General features: G+C 47.2%; 1 protein-coding gene across 5 annotated transcripts in view; it reads left to right on the forward strand.

Annotated features, from left to right (window-relative positions):
- SRGAP3 (SLIT-ROBO Rho GTPase activating protein 3) overlaps positions 1 to 20,552 on the forward strand; it is a 230,801-nt gene that overhangs the window by 175,585 nt on the left and 34,664 nt on the right. For 2 of the 5 annotated variants that reach the window (XM_070390687.1, XM_070390690.1), the window contains exons 10-12: positions 4,161 to 4,245; positions 11,799 to 11,826; positions 14,484 to 14,570. In XM_070390687.1, coding sequence (XP_070246788.1) covers positions 4,161 to 4,245; positions 11,799 to 11,826; positions 14,484 to 14,570 — 200 coding nt within the window. Of the gene's footprint in view, positions 1 to 4,160; positions 4,246 to 11,798; positions 11,827 to 12,452; positions 13,279 to 14,483; positions 14,571 to 16,963; positions 17,067 to 20,552 lie in introns of those variants that run through there. The other 3 variants (XM_070390688.1, XM_070390691.1, XM_070390689.1) reach the window with 3 other exon arrangements.

Here is a 20,552-nt window from a genome sequence, read left to right on the forward strand (position 1 = left end):
AGTGTGGTCTGACCGGCACAGGCTAGAGCTAAACTCTCACCTCCTTCCACAGTAGGTGCTATGCTCCTTTTCATGTGTCCTAAGATCATATTCCTTTTTTTAAATAAAGCTAAGTTAATACCAATTAAATCTCTATTCCCTATGCACCAACATTAAACCAGGTTGTCCTCCTCCTGAAGGATGAGTAGGTGACATCTTGGGTAGGTCTTATGCTTATCATATCAGTTAGAGATCTTCTTTATGGATTCAGTGCATGGCTCTAGACCAGCTGTGGGCAAACTACGGCCTGCGGGCCGGATCTGGCCCGTTTGAAATGAATAAAACTAAAAAAAAAAAAGACCGTACCCTTTTATGTAATGATGTTTACTTTGAATTTATATTAGTTCACACAAACACTCCATCCATGCTTTTGTTCCGGCCCTCCGGTCCAGTTTAAGAACCCATTGTGGCCCTCGAGTCAAAAAGTTTGCCCACCCCTGCTCTAGACTAACAAGATCCTGATCCAGTTGTTAACCATATATGCTGTCTCTTCAGACCTTGTGTGGTCTTCAGACTCAGTGCTTCCAAACATTAATGTTTGTCAATAAAAAAAATAATGGATATGTCAGGGGCAAGGCCAAAGACAGAGTTGTTCAAAACAGGCCATTAGGCTAATATTGACCCCCCCCCCACCCCCCATTCAGCATCTTTAGATTGTGGTCATTTAACCAGTCATAAACCAACCCAATTCTAGCATTCACCTGTGACAGGCCTTGTCAGATCCCTTGTCAAAAACCCATCTCCCCAACCAACACTCTTCAACTTTGTTGTTCTCAAAAAAGAAGTCATAGCTAGTCTTAGTGAATCAGCCGATGCCAATCTTTGAGGTTCACCACTTCCACTGGGGACCACCTATGTTTGCAGAGAAAATTTGTGGGTTACAAAGATAAGTGAGGAAAGGATATGAGTATTAATTCACTCGGGCAGCAGAAGCGAAGCAATTTGGGTGGCAGACGCAGAAAAGGGGGTCCAGCCGGCTTGAAATTAAAAGATAGAATTCACCAACATCCATGATTAAGGGTCATCAATGTTATATTTTAATGTTAGTATTCAATTTATCATCCTGGTTAGCTAGTAGACCTCATGACTTGATGTTGTGACATTATTTGGGGTATTATTAAGGATGTAATATTCCTTTTAATGCAGACATAAGTATAATTTGATGGCATTCTTTCCTTCATGGGTCACATGTGAAACCTGGGTGAAGGTTGGAAGAAGTGGGCAGAGTCCACAGGCCCCAGAACCCCAGGGTGTAAGTGACTAACCCACTAAGGCTTGAATTATGTGTTTGGGATTAGAGCAGTGATGGCGAACCTATGACACGCGTGTCAGAGGTGACACGCGAACTCATTTTTTTTGGTTGATTTTTCTTTGTTAAATGGCATTTAAATATATAAAATAAATATCAAAAATATAAGCCTTTGTTTTACTATGGTTGCAAATATCAAAAAATTTCTACATGTGACACGGCACCAGAGTTAAGTTAGGGTTTTTCAAAATGCTGACACGCCGAGCTCAAAAGGTTCTCGCCATCACTGGATTAGAGCTTCAACTAACAGGGGCAGTGAGGCATAGTAGAGAAAACACCTACTTATACCTCAGCTGTGCATTTTATGGTGAATTCTTAAACACGGGATAGAATTAGGGGGCGTTGCCAACAGAAGCATTCAGAGAGAGCCTCTAGGTGAGCAGTTATTAAACTGAAGTGTGCACGTGAATCATATGGGAAGCTGTTCAAAACCTAGGTTCCCACACTACCACCTTTCCCGAGGTGGGGCCCTGGAAAAGGGAACATTTCTGGGCCTCTGTGGTGTCCTCCTTGGTGTAAAATGAGGGGTTAGACTCTCAGTATTCCCAAGCAGGAATCTGCATTTTGACCCTCTCTCCAGCCGGTGGGAAGCCATGGTCCTTACGCCACACTTGGAGATAACTGTGAGTCTACTCTCATTTTACCCTGAGGGGCCATGGAGCCAGAAATCCTATATAATAAGAGAGAAATATGCATATTAGGCCGAGACATCATGACCAGCTCAGAGCATGCTCCCAGCCCCAGGAGATACACACCACACACGAGGGCTGGGGGCAGGCTCTGAGCAGCCGTGGAGTGGCTCAGAGCCCACCCCCAGCCCTGGCACCGCCCAGCTCTGAGGCCATTCTTGCTGAGGGTTCATGGGCAGGCATGCCGTGCCGCCTGCCCTCAGAACAAGGCCCCCAGCAGACCCGCGGACCCGTCAAGGGGGGCGTGCTCTGAGCTGCCGCAGCCAGACTGTGGCTTAGGCCCATGGGGAGCGAGCCTAAGCTGTCAGTAGGACATCCCTTGAGGGCTCCCAGACTGTGAGAGGAAGCAGGCTGGGCTGAGGGACATCCACCCAGTGCACGAATTTCGTGCACCGGGCCTCTAGTATTCAATAATCTGCCCAAGGTCACACACTGACTGGCCATGACTCTGAGCTCCAGTCTCCTCCTGGGTAGAATGGAAATTACAATGCTCCACCCATTTGCCATCCAAGATTGTGGTGAGGACTGAATGGATGTATTTGACACTGTCGAGTGCTCTATAGATACAAGGGGGAATGACTCCGAAGGACCAAGGGACAAGTCCTAGGAGCTAAAAAGGACATGGCCAAGGTGAGGGGACACCACAACCTTCCACCAGCCCAGCCGGTGCAGAAACCCACCAAGGTGGCGACAGCGTGAGGTGACCCCAATCTTACCTATACACATGTCAGCCCCTACCCCATGGCCTTGCCCCTACAACTGTTCACAGGAAGATGGTGGTGTTCCAGAAGCTCCTTTACAGGTCACATGGGGGCATCCTGAGCCTCCACAGCTCATTTCTCTGCTCCTCTGCACCCCTTTCTGACCTTCTAGCTGGGGCAATGGAATGGATTTTTTTGTGAGAAACTAGCTGGCAGATTCTGGGCAATCACAGGCATACTTGTACTTTCATACTCAGGGCTTTTGCAATTGCCATTCTGCCCGCTTAGAACGCTCCTTCCCCGATGTATCTACATGGCCCTTTCCTCACCTCCTTCAGGCCTTGACTCACATGTCAGCTTTGCAGCCAGGTCTGCCCCAAATTCCAATCCTCCATTCCCGCCTTATTTTCATTCATAGCTTTCTTCACCATCTGACCAATTGTGTGTTTTACTTACTTTTTTGGTTAGCTTATTGTTTCTCACCTCACCCTGCTGTGCCAACTTCATCAAGTCAGGGATTTAGCTCAATCTCTCAGCACCTACTTTATACCAGGCATATAGTAGACACTGAGTTGGGCAAGGACCACACCTGCAGTGGCTCATGGTCCAGCAACGACATGCCCCAGCAGAGAGGGCTCCAGCCCTGTGTTTGGTGATGAGACACTGGGTGGGGGAGTCGAGGAAAGCTGATACCTGTATGGAGGTGTGGCTGAGGCCCTGCTGAACTTGGGACAGGTAGGTGCATTTCTAGTCTGGGTGGCCCCGTCCCTCCCCACTGCTCAGAGTGCATTGTACTTGGCCAGGCTTCTGAGCTAGAGGCAGCCTGGAGGTCCCAGGAGGCTTGGGCACATCACTTCCCTGTGCTAGCCTTACCCGTCTCATCTGTAAAAAGAAGAAAATAGATTCCCCAATGCAGTTGGGGTTATTCTACTAGGGCTGTCTCTGGGGCCTGCAGAGCCCTTCCTCTCCAGAGCGGGGCCAGGTGAAGAAAGACCTGTTCCCAGCTCCTCTCTGACAGGTCTGGTAGAGCACTCGCGCTCAGCCGTGTGCCCCAGGGATGGTTCAGTCTTTGTTGCTCTTGGCCCAGAAGCACAGTGGAGCTTTGATGACTGAAGAAGCCCTCTACTCAGAGCTCCCACAGTCCTCACCTGACAACAGCGCCTTTCACTGTTCCCCTTCCCCTGAGCTTTCTTTGTGGTCCCAGAACTGACCTGAAATGCCTGCAGCCCTCACGGGATTAGGCAGCTGGGGTCTGATGGGGAAGAGCAAAGGAGCAGCCGCAGAGGCCCTCTTCCCCCACACTGGGGTCCTTGGGGCTACACGCTCTCCCTTTGACCTCCCTGTCCCAGAGGTCCATTCCAGAGCAGAGATTGGAGACTTGGCCCTGTGATCTGTAATGTCCTTGTGCCTTGTGTCTTGCAGAAATTTAAAGAATATGTGAACGGCAGTAACCTCATCACTAAGCTGCAGGCCAAGCACGACTTACTCAAGCAGACCCTGGGTGAAGGTGAGTCAGGTGGTGGAGGCCTGTGAGGAGGGGTTGTCTTCCCAACTGGGTTTTTTTGTGGCCCCTTGAGCTGTTTTAGCTTGAGACACAGCACACCTGGAAGAATGAGGCCTGGTTCTGGTGCCACCTCCTAGGACTGGGTAAGCTGCTACAGTTTATAATCTATAGCCTTGGTACAAATGCTGAAAGGGGTCCAGTCTGACTGCAGAAATAGGGAGAAAACACAGGTTTTAATTTAGGTTATGTGGAGAGTCTAAGGCAAAGTGATAAAGGGCCCCCCAGTAGGAATTGGGGTGAGACTGCAGAGACATGGGAGGCTGCATAAATGCTTTTCAGCAGATAGCCTATGCCAGGAACTATTGGAGTGTCCAGGATTCTAGCTCCAAAAAAGAAAAATCCATATGAGTAAGGAACGGTTTGGTCCTTTAAGGGCCCAAGGACTAGGCTTAAAACTACCCAAAGTAGTTTATGACAGTTGGAATAAAACCCCAACTCTCATAACATACGAGGCCTTATGTCATTTGACCTCTGCCTGCTTCCCTGATCTCATCTGCCATTCTCTACTTCATTACTGTGCTCTAGACACTCAGCACTGTTCAAAACTCGTTGAGCTTTTTTTCTACCTCAGGGCCTTTGCATATGCTCTTCCCCTGCCTAGAATGCCCTTACTCCAGATCTCAGTATGGATGACTCCTTATTTTTCAGTTGACAACACAGATATCACATTCTCAGTGAGGCTCTCCTTGCCATCTGACCTCAAGGAATCACCACCTCTGTCCTAACATTCTGTCTGATTTTCTTCATCCTACTCATCATCATGTGAAATCACCCTATTTATTATTTGTTCACTTGCTTATTATCTTTGGTCATGCCCCACCCCACTTCAGCAGTATCACATCTCAAATCGAAGTAGGGACTTCCTTGCTTATTTTGTCCACCACTTTATCCTCAGTGCCTAGAAGAGTGCCTGGCTCATAGTTGGCTCTCAGTTAATAGTCACTGAATGAATGTTGAATGGAAAGGTCGCCAGAACATCAATTAGGACCCAAGGTCAAGGATGTTTTACAGCAAGTTCTGGTGGGCCTGGAGCCTGACGTGAGGCTCAGCTGTGAGGAGAGGAAGCTGACTGGGCCCTGCCTGGAGCACCATTAGCCCCACACTCAGATACACTCTGTGTTCTGTTTGGAGAGGGCTGTTGGCAGAAGGGTGTGCTCCACCAAAAGGAAAGAAAACGTAGGCTCCAGGAAATAGGGAGCCAACACGAGAGAGATGAAGGGAATTTCCAAGGTGATGATGCCAGTACATCTGGAGACAGCTTGAAGCTGGCCTAGAGGTCACTGGGATTTGGGGGGAGGCAGGAAAAGCATTACAATATGAGAGCTGTGCTGAGGCACGGGGCTGGCTCTCATTGGCTCAGTGGGTGTTTGCCATCCACAGCATGTCCTTGCCCTTTACTAGGTCATTCTTTTATCCTTGTGGGTGCACATCCCAGTGTCTGTGCTCTGGCCACACAAGCCCTCCCTTACACTGTCCCCTCAGCAGCTATCAAGTGGGCTGCTGGATCTCCAGATGCTTGGCAGTTGTGACCCCCATGCTTTAGAGGAATGGATTTCCCAGCCCCAAGGTATTTATAATCTGCCTGGGAGACAAGTCATGAATTCATAAAAAACTAAATAACAATAAAATTGTCACACAGAAAGGCTAGATGAATTGCCACATGGACAGCACGGATTCTGAGGGCAGTGAGTCAAGAGAGGAAGGGATCACCATGGGCCCAGGAGAACTGGAAATGCTTCAGGAAGGTGGACAGCTAGGGGTTGGAGGAATAACCAGGGCTTTAAAACTAAAACCAATGGAAATTTTCCAATTAACTTTATTGATATGTAACATATATACAATAAGATGCACCCATTTTATGTATAGAAATCAGTGTTGATAGACATATACGCCCCGGTATAACCACTCACATCAAGATGCAGATCATCTCCATCACCTCAAAAGGTCCCTTGTGCCTCTTTGCAGTCATTCCCCAAGCTACCACTGCTTTGATTTCTATCAGCATAGATTAGCTCAGTGTGTTCCAGCTGGTAAGGGCTGGGGAACTTTGGACGGGGGGAAGGGGAGGGGCGAGAATGGAAATGTTCTGTATTCTGATTTGGGTAGTGGTTATAAATGGGTGTATATATTTGTCAAAACTCACTGACTGAGGGGTAAGGGCGAGGAAGAATCAGTTGTTTCTTCGTTTCCTCCCACCCCTCTACATGCTGCCCATCCTGACATTTCAGTGTTGGGCCAGGTGAGCGGGGCCATTGAGTGTGGGAAACACAACAGCGGGAATGGAGTAAAAGAGGCAGAAAGTCCTAGAGAGGAGATTGGTGAGTGTGTGACATGTGAGTTGGTGGCTACTTAACTTTAATTTCATTATCTAGATTTAGAAAACTAGATATTCTTTGAAAAAATAAGATCCCAGATGAGAAAGTGCTTCTCTCCAGCTCCCCTATGAGTGATCTCAGATGCAACCTGAATGGCCTTCATGAAATACTACTACTAATAGTTTTGTTTGGAATAACTCCAAAAAAGAAAAATCCATATGGCCTCACTCACCTGGCCCAATACTGAAATGTCAGGATGGGCAGCATGTAGAGGGGTGGGAGGAAAAGAAGAAACAACTGATTCTTCCTCACTGGTCTTGCAAGTTTATTGAGCCCTTCCAGCGGTTCTCAACCTGTGGGTCGCGACCATCGGAAAACACATACAGCATATCAGATATTTACATTATGATTCATAACAGTAGCAACATTACAGTTATGAAGTAGCAACGAAAATAATTTTATGGTTGGGGGTCACCACAACATGAGGAACTGTATTAAAGGGTCGCGGCATTAGGGAGGTTGAGAACCACTGCTGGACACACCTTGCTCTGAGATGTGATTTACCAGTCCTTTTTCTGAGAGTTGAGCTGAATAGCAACAAGAAACTGCAGGAAAATGTAGCTTCCGAAGTATAAGGGCAGCAAAGAAAGAGCCATCTACAAGACTCACCACTGTCTTGTTCTCTAGTAAGCCAGCAGTGGGAAAGCCACTGTGTTCCTTTCGATAACTGAGATGGGGGCGTCTTAATAAATTTTTTGTTTTAGACTAGTTTTAGATTTACAGAAAAGTTGCAAAGGAAGTACAGAGTTCCCGTGTACTCTATGTCCAATTTCCCCTATTATTAACACCTTACATTAATACAGCGTATTTGTCACAATTAATGAATATTGGTACATTATTATTAACTAAAGTTAATAAATTACAGAATTAATGAAAAAACTGAAGCTGAGACCAAATCTTTTTGTTGTTGTTCAGTGCATGATAAAGGTGTATGTGGATTCTTAGGACATTGGGTGAAAGGGAGAATTTTCAACCAGGAGAATTTGCACCAACTTAGACTGATAAAGTTCTTGCCCATTGGGCAAGGGGGAGGCATGGAATAAGCAGGCCAAAGAGCTCAGAAGTTTGGCTAATTCATTCTTCCAAGTATCAACGGATGGTTCACCTTTACCTGAGTGCATTGACTTCCATTCAGTAGAAAGCCCTTCTAAGAGTGGGGCAAGGAGAGGGTTAAACCTGCATCAGTGGCCTTCTTATTTCGTAGGAGAGCTATTTTGCATGGGGAGGAACAATGTGGAAATTTTGAAAACAGGGGAGAAATATGGGGTCAAATGGAATACTTTGCCTGAAAAAATACAAGTGTGTGGGGTTTTTTAATGAAATAAAGTAAAGTATCATGTTGAATGCTTTGCCAGCATTCTATTTTCATAAATTAGGGAAAACACAAAGTCTTTTGGGTCGCCTTCACTTAGAAGTGAATTTTTGAACACAATCAATTCCAGACACATAAATAAAAAACCTCCTGTGTGCCCCACAAATTGGCATTCTTATTATAAATAATATCACTGCCACATCTTGGGAACAAGAGCGCCCTCCCTTATATGCCTTTGGTTGTTGCTATGTTGTTTTATTGGCCAGAGAATTCTTAGTTTATCATCTCTGAGTCTTAGCTCTTTGACCTTTTTATTGCTCTGGGTAGTCTGTAATCTCCAGGGCTTACACACAAGATACAAATGGTTTTGCAATTTACTAGAGCCCCTCAAGGATGAATGGTGCATCGTCTATTAAAGGGAAGGGACATAACCTTTCAGGCCAAGATTTAATAGTGCATTACTGAGCACAGTGTCCACCAGGACCAGGCAGTCTGACCTTTTAGAAAATGACTGAGCCACTGAGTATAAAATATTTCTTTTTAATCTCAACAGGTCTCAGAAGGTAAAGGGCAGAGCATTTTTTATTTCTGATATTTGTTAGAAGTTGAGACAACAGACTCCAAAAGATGCTGGTGATGGGGTTCTTGAGAACTGGGGTTGGTCTAAAGCTGAGGAGCGTGTAGTAGAGTCCTCGCCAGAGGAAAGGCTGCCTGAGTGTGTGCTGGACTTCCACCACAGGACCTAACCCTCTGATCCCTGCCCTCCCTGCCCTGTCTGTCCCTTCATCTGTCCATCCTCTATGTGTATAAGACAGACAAGGTTCCTGCCCTTATGGGGAAGAGAGACCTCAAACAGTAAACAAACTATAAAGAATTATAACTGCGATAAGTGCCATGAATGGAAAATTCGGGCTGAGATCAGCTGTGTGGGGGTGGGGGGGGCAGCAATGGGGTGGCCTGCTTTAGGTTGGGTGATCAGAGAGGCCTCAAAGGGGAGGTGCTGGTTAAGCTGAGACCGAAAAGAGGAGAAGGCATCAGTCACATGAAAAACTGGGGAAAGAGTGTTGGGACCGAGAGAACAGCACATGCAAAGGTGTGGGGAATACATGGAAGAGGGGGAGCAGGAAACTCCCCCTGGGTCCCCTTTACAGTCAGCACAGGCCACTGGCTCAGCCCTTTCATGGGTTGCCATTGGCTCCTACTCAGGGTCTTGGGTCCACATGAAAATTCTCCTCAGCTTGGTGTCTGATAGGAAGTTGCCCCAGACCCCAGACACACAATCAAGTTTGTTTTACCTGACTTTTCTATTCTTCTGCTTTGGTCTGGCTCCAGTTCAGCCAGCTTCAGTCACTCTTGTGACTGCTTGTGGCTTTGGTCAGGAATTAAGGAATTGTGTGTTGGTTTGTTCTAAGTTCTATTTTCAGATCTCTGTTACTCTCTTCCTCCCCTCACTTCTCTCCCTAGCCCCCCCATTCAGGATTGTTTTCTGTAGGGAAGATAAATGCTCAGTTCTTTCTTTTAAAAAGTCCCTTTAGCCCTAACCAGTTTGGCTCAGTGGATAGAGCATCGGCCTGTGGACTGAAGGGTCCCAGGTTCGATTCCGGTCAAGGGCATGTACCTTGGTTGCGGGCACATCCCCAGTAGGGGGTGTGCAGGAGGCAGCTGATGGATGTTTCTCTCTCGTTGATGTTTCTAACTCTCTATCCCTCTCCCTTCCTCTCTGCAAAAAAATCAATAAAAGATTTTTTTTTTAAAAAGTCCCTTCATGTGACTGCTGGATGGGGTTCTAGAGTCTAGAGCTGTTCTGTCCAATATGGTGGCCACTACCAGTGGCTATTGAGCACATGAAGCGTGGCCAGTCTGAACTGAGATGTGTAAAGTGAACACTAGATTTCAAAGTTAGTGCCCCCCCCAAAGAATACAAAATATCTTATTAATTTTTATGTTGATCCATATTGAAATGAGAATGTTTTTTATGTGTTATATTAAATACAATATGTTATTAAAATTAATCTCACCTGTTTCTTTTTACTTTTTGTAATGTGGCTACTAGACATTATGGCTTGCATTATTTTTGCATTGGACAGCATGGTCTAGAGGTCTGCTCCTGCTCCATGAAAGGAATGAAGTACTGAATCATGCTGTATGGAAGGACTTCAAAAGCATTAGGCTCAGTGAAAGAGGCATAAGGCCACATCTCTTATGATTCCATTTGTAGGAAATGTCCAGTATAGGCAGATCTGAAGAGGCAGAGAGTGGTTTAGTAGATTCATGGTTTCCAGGGGCTGGAGGTGAGAAGATGGAGAGAATGTGAATTGGCACAAGGGATCTTTCCCATGTGATGGAGATGCTCTAACATTGAATTGTAGGTGATGGCTGCACAACTTTGGATATTAACTAAAAATTATTGAGGTGTACATTTCAAGTGGGTGAATTTTATGATCTATAAATTATGCCTCAGTAAAACTGTTCAAAATTTAAAAAGGGGCAATCTAGGAGTCCAGGGGGATGTGGAATCTGGAGATAAGATTAGGGAGTCCTCAGTAAGCATTTGAGATCGCCTAGAGAGGGTGCACAGAAAGAGAAGAGAAGGAGGTGCGGGTATATGTTCTGGGGGCATTCTGACATTTAGAGGTTGGAGGTGGGCAGATGAGGTGACAATGAGAGAAACTGAGGAGCAGCCTGGAGGGGAGGAAGGACACCTGAGATAAGGACCTGGAAAGTGTGGATCCAAGAAAAGCAAGAGGAGAACGCTTCTAAGAGGAAGGGAGCAGTGAGCTGAGTTGAATGGTGCTGAGAAGTCAGATAAGAGCGGAGAGGGCATTGGACTCAGCCATGCAGAGCCGGCTCCATGGAGTGGTGAGGGCAGAAGCCACTGCAGTTGGGGAGGGAGGAGGGACAGTGACCGACAGCTCCTTCGGGAAGTGCTGCTGTATGGAGAGCTGAGAAATGCAGACGTAGTTAGAGGGAAAGTTACAAAGCTAGCATATACATATCCAGAATATGTCTCTATGCGAATGGAATGATCTAGAAGGGAGGGGATTGGTAATGCTAGCCAGAGAGAGAGGAGGCACTTGCAGGAACAGGGCTCCTGAGAAAGGTAGAGGGAGGGGACCCAGAGCACAGGGAGAAGGCCTGAGCTTTGGCAGAAGCAGGGTGCTTCCTCAGGTGTACCAGCAAGTAGCTGGTGAGTGGGTGGGTGCAGGTAGGTGGGCAGGTCTCTTGGAGGCAACACCAAGACCCCATCTTACTGATTTTTCTTTTCCACGGAAGGAAGTGAGCAGGTCCTCAGCTGTGAATGAAGGATGGGAGGGGGTAGCAGGGTTGAGGAACAACAAGAAAGTATCTTGTGGCTGATACATTTCAGGGCCAGTGAATCTTTATTGATATAAAGCAATGCCAGTCACCGGCTTTAGCATGCAGAGGAAATCCCCCGGGGGTGCTTGTCAAAATGTAGATTCAGGGGTTCTTATCTCAGAGTCTGACTCAGGACGCCCATGCAAGGGTCCAGAAACCTGCATTTTGAGCAAGGGTCCCAGGTGGGACTCTGATGCAGACAGCAGACTATAGTTTGAGAATCACTGAAAAAATGTACGTGAACAATAAAAATGAAATGTATGTGAACATAGCCCCACCGATAGGAGGTACTTGGGATGTGATAAGAGGCAGTTCTTTCCAACAGACCATACCTCAGGCATGGTTTTGTTCTTCATTTCACAAATAAGACCAGTTTTTTGTTTTTAGGAAAAATAAATGAATGTTCTCTGGTTAAAAAACAACTAAACATCAATATATACCTTTCTTTCCAGGGGAAAGAGCAGACTGTGGCACAACCAGGTAAGAGCTGGGCATCTTGTTTTGTCTCACCTGTTACCCTGCGGTGGGAGGGGAGGAAGTGAGAGGAGTAGGAGAGGAGGGGAGGGGAAGGCGGAAAACAGACTCTGCTGAGAGCTCAGATGGGCTGGGGTTTCTGAGAGCGGGCCAGCTCTTCCACACTGTCCCGAGGGGATGGTGTTTTTGTGGCTGTTCTGCTGGTTCTAGCCTTAGATGGAAGCCATGCCCCCGCCAGGCTGGTGATGGGGAGGGTGCTTTCAGAGCTGCTATGGGTCAGTGGGGTACCCCCCCACTCCATGGCACTGGCCATCCGGGACATTAATATGTATTGCAGTGGCTGAGGGCAACCGGTAGAGGCCAGAGGCTGTGCGGTAGCGGTTGACTTGTCTTCCTATCTGTTATATGGCTGTTGAGCAAACTGCCCAGCTGAGCTGGGGGGCCCAGCCTAGGGTCCCCATTTGCCAAGGCTTTGGATTTGGCTGGAATTGCACACATCTGGACATATGCATGCGCATACCCATATAAGCGTGCGCAGACGCCCCGAACCCTGGCTTTGGACCTCACCCGCACTTGGATGGGGAGTCCCTCGTTGGGAAAATAACAAACGGGCAACTCTGCTTTCTCTCCAGCTTGCTCAGCATTACCCTTTGCGCTTTCCCCTGAGCAGACCAGAGCCAGTGAACACTTTCCACTCAGCAGCTGGTAGCTGACGGCTGACTTCAGCGACTGGACCATTCCTCCACTTTCCGAGTTTAGATCCATAAGCAGGCCTGTCATTGCCCAGGTTGTTCTTAGAGCCCGTGTGTTCCGAGCTCCCAGCAATAGCTCTCCTACTGCCCAACATGGATTCAGCCATGACCCAGAGGCCTGCCCTTTTCCATCAGGTGCCTCATCCTGGGCCCGGTGACCTGATCACATCCTTCCCCACAAATTCTTCCCTGTGACCCAGAATCCTGGAAAGCTGTCGTACTTGGCAGGAGGGAGGATGAACCCTGCACTCTCTCCTCATCTGGAAGGGAAATGGCTGGGAAGAGGCTTGGAAAGCCCTGGGGTTTTCAATTTGCCAGGCCCAGGATGGCGGAGACTGAGGGCGTCCAGAAGCTTAGCCTGTGCAACTGTCCCTCTGGGAACATCTGGATGATTCATTATGCCAGGCGAGGACCTCTGGCACACGGGTCAGCAGATGTGCAGGGTCACTTTCTAAGAAACTTTTAGAAACAGACCCTTTATTTATTTATGTACTTATTTATTTATTTATTCTGGCAAGAGGGTGTTATCTTAGTCCCAAAACAACAGAAGCCACATTTTACACCAAAATTTGCAAATGGTGAAACAGATGGGGGATGAATTGAACTGTTCCTCGCTTCCTGTGAATTCCTAGAATTTACGTGGGAGAAGATTGTTCCAGCAGGTTGCAGGAGAGAGCTGTCATCAGTCCTTGGCCAGGTCCCAACATCTACCTCAGAGAAAAGTTGAGGGTTTTTTATTATTTTTTATTGGGGGGGGGGGATTTTGTTTTTTAATAAAGCGCACCAAGATGTTGTCTTCCATACCCTCTTTGAACTAGCGCCTGGGAAGCCCAAGTTAGGATTACTAGGCCTCCCACTTAGACACATTGCACTATATTGAAAACCCAACCGTCTGCGCCAGGGGTCCTCAAACTACGGCCCGCGGGCCACATGCAAATACAAATATTGTATTTGTTCCTGTTTTGTTTTTTTTACTTCAAAATAAGATATGTGCAGTGTGCATAGGAATTTGTTCATAGTTTTTTTAAAGACTATAGTCCAGCCCTCCAACGGTCTGAGGGACAGTGAACTGGCCCCCTGTTTAAAAAGTTTGAGGACCCCTGGTCTGTGCTCTGGTCCTTGGCCAAGGTCAAAGGCAAATTTGTTAGTAAACTAAAAGCTTCCCCTTACTCTCACAAATCATTTTTAACTTATTGTGCAATGAACTGTCAACTTGGTAATGGTTTTTAAGTTCATCTGAAAGGCCCTGGGTGAGATGTTTCTATACTGTGGCTCTCTGTATTTCCTATGGTTTCCTGCCCAAGGTCAGTGCCACTGTGGATAATCATTTGAGCAGGTCCCCTCAGCCAAGTCACAGCTGGCCTTGTATAGATAGACCAGTTTTTGCACATAAGCTTTTTCTCATACTTAAGAATCTTATCTTATGATAGCCCAAATTCATAATAGTCCTGTAATTTAGGCTGAACAGACACAATAATGCATTTGAAAAGTGTATGGTAAATGTCAAAGCCAGATGCAAGTGTAAGGTTTGATCATTCAAACTAAAGACTGTCTTCCCTAATCCAGGTCGATTTGCCCCTATGGTCTGGATTAGAGGTGAAATCACTGGAGATTTCTGTCCAAACAGATACAACCCAATGAACACCCATGCACAGCCTCCAAGAACCTGACCACCATTGGACTGCAATATTTGAACATTGTATTGGGGAAGACTCTAATCACCATCCTTTTGGTCACAGTAATTTTGAGGCCAAGTGCTGTGTTGCCAACATATGTTAATTTTCATCTTGGTTGAAAGGCAGAAAGGGGACATTGGTCTCTGGTTTCTCTATCTTCCTCTCTGTGGCTTTCTCTGTTCCTGTTTTCCCTGCCTCTCTTTCTTTCTTTCCTTTTTGCTCTGCAACTGAGCAGCAGAAGAGATGGAAGGCTTAGGCTGCCCCACTTTCCTTGGCTGAGCTGCCCCCCTGCTCCCCACTTTGTGCCCCACCCAGCATTTCAGTAAGTCGGTATCTATTTGATGTCATGCAAAGTTGGGATAGCTACGTTTCCTTGTCAGATTCCAGTCAGTGCACAGAGCACCACACAAAGAAAGAAATCCCTATGATTCCAACAGTCCTTTGTTTTCTTGGATTTTTATAGGAGAAATGGGGAAAAGTATCCTATTTGCCCTTTATTCCATTTTATCAACTTAAAGGAAAAAAATCCTTAGGACTTATTTTAAGGAAATCCACCAGCTGGGCACCAGGATATTTTGATATGGGGTGTCCATTAAGAGTCTGCATTAAGAGTCTCTACTCTCGCTGGCCATGGGAGTTAATAGATAATTTAGTGCTACTGCTGAATGTTCTGTGATAAAATCAGTTTCCCAATTTTGCACTCACACATGAACCTGGAGTAGGAAGAGCTGACTTCTATTCATTCCCATGACCATGGGCAAGTTTCTTAATCTCTCATCAGCTAATTTGCCTTATGTCTAACGTGGTTTTAATAATTCTTACCTAACTCACAGCATTGTTGTGAGGGTATAATGCCATGTGAGATAAGGAAATGATCTGACAACGTTAAAAAACAGAAACCCAAAACACTATGAGGACAAGTTAGCAAAGTTGCTATCCTCAAGTTTTTCCAAATTTCAGCACTTGAAACCTATGGCCCTGTGTCACATTTTTTGCCACTCTGTTTTGGAATTTGGAAATTAAAAAGCAGATGTGTTGTAAGAAATACCAGCCCTATATACCCACATCCTTAAAAGTAAATAACTTACAAAACAGAAATGACATGGACTTAGCTAACCAAATTGACAAAAGATCCAAGATGGGCTTGAAATAATTTTGCCTGTTGTTTCTTTTCAAAATTTTTGTCTGTGCTGTTATTTTGGTTCCAATGTTTGGGTGGCATGATATTTGGATTCAGCTGTGTCTTTGCCCATGCATGTCCTGGAGCTAGCAGCATTTGCTCAATACTCAAACGCCGAGGAGAAGTTGGTTAGTGCTTCTAGGATGGCTGGGCTATTGAGGAGACACGCACAAGGCCAATGGGCAGAGGCAGCATGACTCTCGTTCACCTGGATTGGCTCCAAAGCCCGTACGATTTCTTGCCCATTTACAGAACTCAATCAAGACCTGGGGACCAGGTCTTGGCTCATCCTGTGTGGACATTATCTGTGCCTGGCTGGGTCCCTACTTGTTGTTTCCCAAATTGTGAACCAAGCCATTTGAAAATGAACTGCCTCTTTTGATGTGGGGGAGGACTCCTCCTAACCTCAGAGCCCTTTGCCCTGGAAGGCTGGCAGCATGAGTCAGGCCAACTTGGGTGGCGCAGATGAGCAAATAAGCCAACCCAGGCGTATGCATGGTGAGCAACTCTGGAAACTGGTCCAGTGTTTGTGGCTGCTTCACTGCTCCTGGTGAACTGTGTTGCGGTTTTCCCTCCCTGTGGCCAAGAGTGGAGCACAGGGACTGGAGATCCTAAAGCAAAGCAAGACACTTTCAACCTAACCCTACGGGTCCTCCACTGGCAAGGGTTAATAGGAGGGGCGAGTCCTTGGCTGGAAATGAAGAAGTGCCCTAAGGCTCCATGACTGCCTCAGTGGGGAAAATCTTGGATTTGGAGCTAAAGAGACCTGGGTTTGGGGTCTGGCTCTGCCAGTTCCCCTCTCTAGGTCTGTCTTTGCCTCTTTAAAAGGAGGCCATACGTACAGGATTGAGCTGACGTTAAGCGTGGTAATGGAGTTGAAAGCGCCGTAATCGAAGTGTACTTGACTGAAGGACAAGATATGATCATCATCCTGGTCACCCCAGGACCCCAAAGAAACTGCAGCCTCCCTCTTGGCATCAGTTTCTTCATCTCTAAAATGAGAATGATAATTGCCTGGCTCTTGGATCAATGGAATAAAAATTAGTCAAGTGCATTTGAAATGCCAAGAGGCATTAGGAAGATCAGTGCCCTGGTACGTTGGGAGTTGAGACTTGGTGATACATTTAAGCCAAAATAATGAAAATTAACCCTTCCAATCATATTTGGAAGTCTCTTGCTTTCTTGGGCTACAGATTCCATCTCTCCCCTGAGTCCCCCTCCATGTGGTCAGCTTTGCAGGATGACAGCCTCTGATGGAGGTTCAGTGGTTTCCCAGACGCTTACTATCTCCCGGCTATGATTTAGAATGCATTTGTGTTACACGATTGTTGCTCCCGCCTGACATCGGGGTAAATTAAGATCCCCTAAACATTCAAAGGCCTTCCGATGGAGCATTGGACGCCACTGTGCAGGGGTTCAGGGGCTTCCATCTGCATTTTGTGTTCTCCTCTGGTCGTGGGTTTTAAAAGCGTCTTTCCCAGTTGTATGTTTACATTGGTTACTTTCTTGATTTCTTTTGTTCCGTTTTCCCCTAGGCCCCCCTGTCTTCCCCCTAAACCACAGAAAATGAGGAGACCTAGGCCTCTCTCAGTGTGTAACCATAAACTATTTAACGGCTGTATGGAAGCGTTCATTAAGGTACTTGTTGGGAGCCGCAGAGTCCGCGAATATGCCAAATGTAACGGCAGCCTTTCTCCACCTCCTCCCCTCGGCCAGCAGCCCTGCCCCCACCTACCAGAACTTTCCATCTGTGCCCTTGGCCAGGCCCTATGACGAACTAGTTCCTCCCTGCAGCCTGCGCTTAGCTTCAGTGAGGGCTTCTAATCAGAGCTGCTTTTGTCTCTAACCAATGCCTTGCTGTGATTCTCAGGGGTAAGATCACGGTGAAGTCCATGTGGGGCTGAGATGCCAGCACGGTGGTCCCTGCCAGCCCCATGCCGTTGCTCCGGAACTGTGGTCCTCACTAGCTGAAGGGACAGTCAGATAAACCCCTGCCTCACTTCACACCCACGTCTCCCAAGAAGAGCTTGGTTGGAAGCAACACACAGAAAATCCCTGCGGGCAACAGTGTGATTTCATTTTTTTTAGTCAAGACTATACCAGCAAAGGAAACATAAAATCTGGGTGACAGAACACCCTCCTACCCAGTTTTGCTTCTTGTTAGGTGGTTTTGGAGAAGGGAGAAGAGCTGAGGCAGTTCCTTTAGAATTCCCGGTTAACCCTTTACACCTTAAACGAAAAACGAAAGCGGTTCCACTAGGTGAGTTTCACTTGCCTTTCTTGCTTCTTGGACGCAAAGGGTGCAGGATCAAGCCACCTGATGGAATGGCTTGGGCAAATTCAGCTGGTGGTGGAGTTGAAAGGGCAGCAGGTGGGGAAAGACTGAGGAAGTGGAGAATCACTCTTAGCATTAGCCAAGGGGAGCAAGAGAGAAGGTCCCCGCCAGTTACTTCAGAGCTCACCACCATCCAATGGAGACACTTTCTGCAGAAAAGAAGGCTGGTGTCCAACAGGGGAAAGTACGGCTCTTGGGCTTTGCTGACAGTTTTGGGTAGTGGAGGCTCCCCTGCTCTGCCCTCTATCCTCCATCCTCAAGGTGCACCCAGGACTTGCGGAGGGGTGGGGCGCAGGATGCCTTGATCTCAGGACTGTCTCTGCCTGGGAGCTGAGTTCTGGGGAAAGGACAGTGGGGCACAAGTGAGACTGCCCAAGTGGGGAGCAGCAGGGGCTGCTTCAGGATACCTCAGAGGAGTGAGGCATGGAGTCCCAAAAGGTGGGGTGCATCCGGAAAGAGGTCCTATTTGGAGGTGTCCCTGAGTGAGCACTCTGCCATCTCATAGGTCACAGGAGGATGAGGCTGTGTCAAAAGGGTCCTTCTTTCTTCAGCCTCCCTCCTTTGCCAAGACTGCACCCGGCACCTCCGAAAAGGCCCTCTCCGTAGCTGAGCAGGGCTGAAAGGCGTGTAAACTCTTCTCCCTGCCCTCCAGGAGCTTAAAGTGTCAGTCAGGAGGATTTCAACACAGAAAGCTGAAAGTGTAAGGTGATTCAGATGAGCACTTGGTGAATTATCCCCATGGAAACAAGCTCTGTGCGAGCTCAGAGCAAGGGGAGCTGTGCTCTACAGGGCATGGAGGCTTGGGGAGGAGGTAGGGCTTTGAAAGGAGGGTAGGACAGAGGAGTCCCTGAAAGGAGAAACAGAATAACAAAGGCTCAGAGACAGGGATGCCTTCTCCACTTTGCTCAGCTCTTTGGAAATGGGCGATGAGTGAGGACATGGAAGGAGCTGGTGCTTACCTGGCAGGATTGGAAAGTTAAGTGTTCTGTCTGAAGAAATAGTCTCTCAGTAGGCAGCTCCTACATAATGTGAGACCGCCCGGTCATCCTACTTTATTCCTCCTGACAAACACATCAGAACTTCTCCAGCCACCTGAGAGTTTGCCCCTTGGAGGTGGCCACCCTGGGCAGCTACATTCTCATTCTAATGATATGGTATTGCTTCAGCTGGCCAATCTTCCTCAGAGCCTGCAGCATGGCCTTTGTCAGTGGTGCCAAACTTTGCGTTAGGATGGACACCCTGGTCTTTCAAAGCTCGGCTTTGCAATGCCACTGGAGGTACAAAATGGCAAGAGGCACATGCCAGGGTGGGCTCGTGGACTGGTTCTGAAAAGACCCCCCAAAGAGGGACACCCCAGAGCACTGATCCAGGGCACAGCCTCCTCAGGGGACTATTTGACTGAAAAAGAAAGAGATATGTTTAATGATTACATTTCTGTATAGTTACACTGTATTTATGCCACATCCTGACAGTGCAGTTCAGCGAACTCCTGAGCACCTGCTGTGAGAGAGGCAGTGTGTAGACAAGCTTGCATGCAGCATGGTCTTACTCTCAAGGATTATTAACTTTCAGAGAATGAAAGGGCAGTGTAACGTGGCCAATTCTTCACCTTCTGAACAGAATTTAACTCTCTCTTATGATTCACATGCTATCTGGAAGAACATTCTGCATGGACTAAGAACCCCGAGCTTTGAAATGCCAAACCTGTGAAAGGCTTTCCAATAAAATAACATCACAGGGACCCCATGATTACGATGGTTTGCAGGGCGGAAAGTGTCCGGCCTGCGGCCATATCATTTGGTCTGGCCCTGCCGAAGCAACTGCAGATGGGACTCGAAATTCAATAAATCTAGGAGCACAGATACTTTTTCATAGCAACATAATTTTTAAGTTGATAATTTCGTATGGCCCACAAATAATGTTATAAATATCCAAATGGCCCTTGGCAGAAAAAAGGTTCCCCAGGCCTGTTTTTGAGGAACAAGGAAGCATCCCCAAGTTGAGAAGGACAGATAAATTTTGCTGGAGTTATATAATACATTTCTAGGGCCCTACCTTTTTGAATTGACCTTTTTCAGAATCCTTGATATTTTTTTTTCTCCTCTCAGATAGAAAGAAACCCATTTTTATTACAAAATTTGAAGCCTGGGAGGTCTGCCCCTGGGCAGAGGGGGAGTCCTCACCCTGTATCTATAAAGCCCTGTTTCTGTAATTACCTGCCTCACAGTGTGTGATACTAGTAACACAAATGAGCTGAGAGACGTCATCTTTGCAGAGCACCGCCCGGCACCCAGTGAGCCATGTGGACATGTTGGCTGTTACCGTTGTCATTAGCTGTTAGGAGATTGCACACAGAGCCCCATCTGACCAGGCTGTTTGCTCAGTTCTGGGAGGCAGGTGGGTTTAGCCAACGTATAATTCCAGTTGTTGAGACGCCGGCAACTGGACAGATGACACCCGCTAGCCGATGCACATTCTCCAGTTTCTTAGTTTGGCTCCTCGGAAGCCTGGATGGGACACAGCACCTCCCCAGCACCTGAATGCTGCACTTATGGGGGGGATGAGCGTGCTCCCCTGAAAAGGGGCGGCTCAGTGGCCTTAGTGAAAGCACAGGCACGACTGGGAAGGCATTCTGACCCTGCTGCCCTCCCTCCCCCAGCCTCTCTCAGCTTTGGGTTCCCTGAGGTGTTCTCAGTGCTAGGGTGAGGGTGTAGGGTAGGAAGGGAACTAAGCCCCGTGGCTACCCAGGACAAGCTACCCAGGCTGTTTGGTAGGAAAGCACGGGAAGC

This window comes from Myotis yumanensis, unplaced genomic scaffold (genome assembly GCF_028538775.1).
Source record: "Myotis yumanensis isolate MYYU_CA2020_CCGP unplaced genomic scaffold, mMyoYum1.0.hap1 SCAF_14, whole genome shotgun sequence".
NCBI classification, from domain to species: domain Eukaryota; kingdom Metazoa; phylum Chordata; class Mammalia; order Chiroptera; family Vespertilionidae; genus Myotis; species Myotis yumanensis.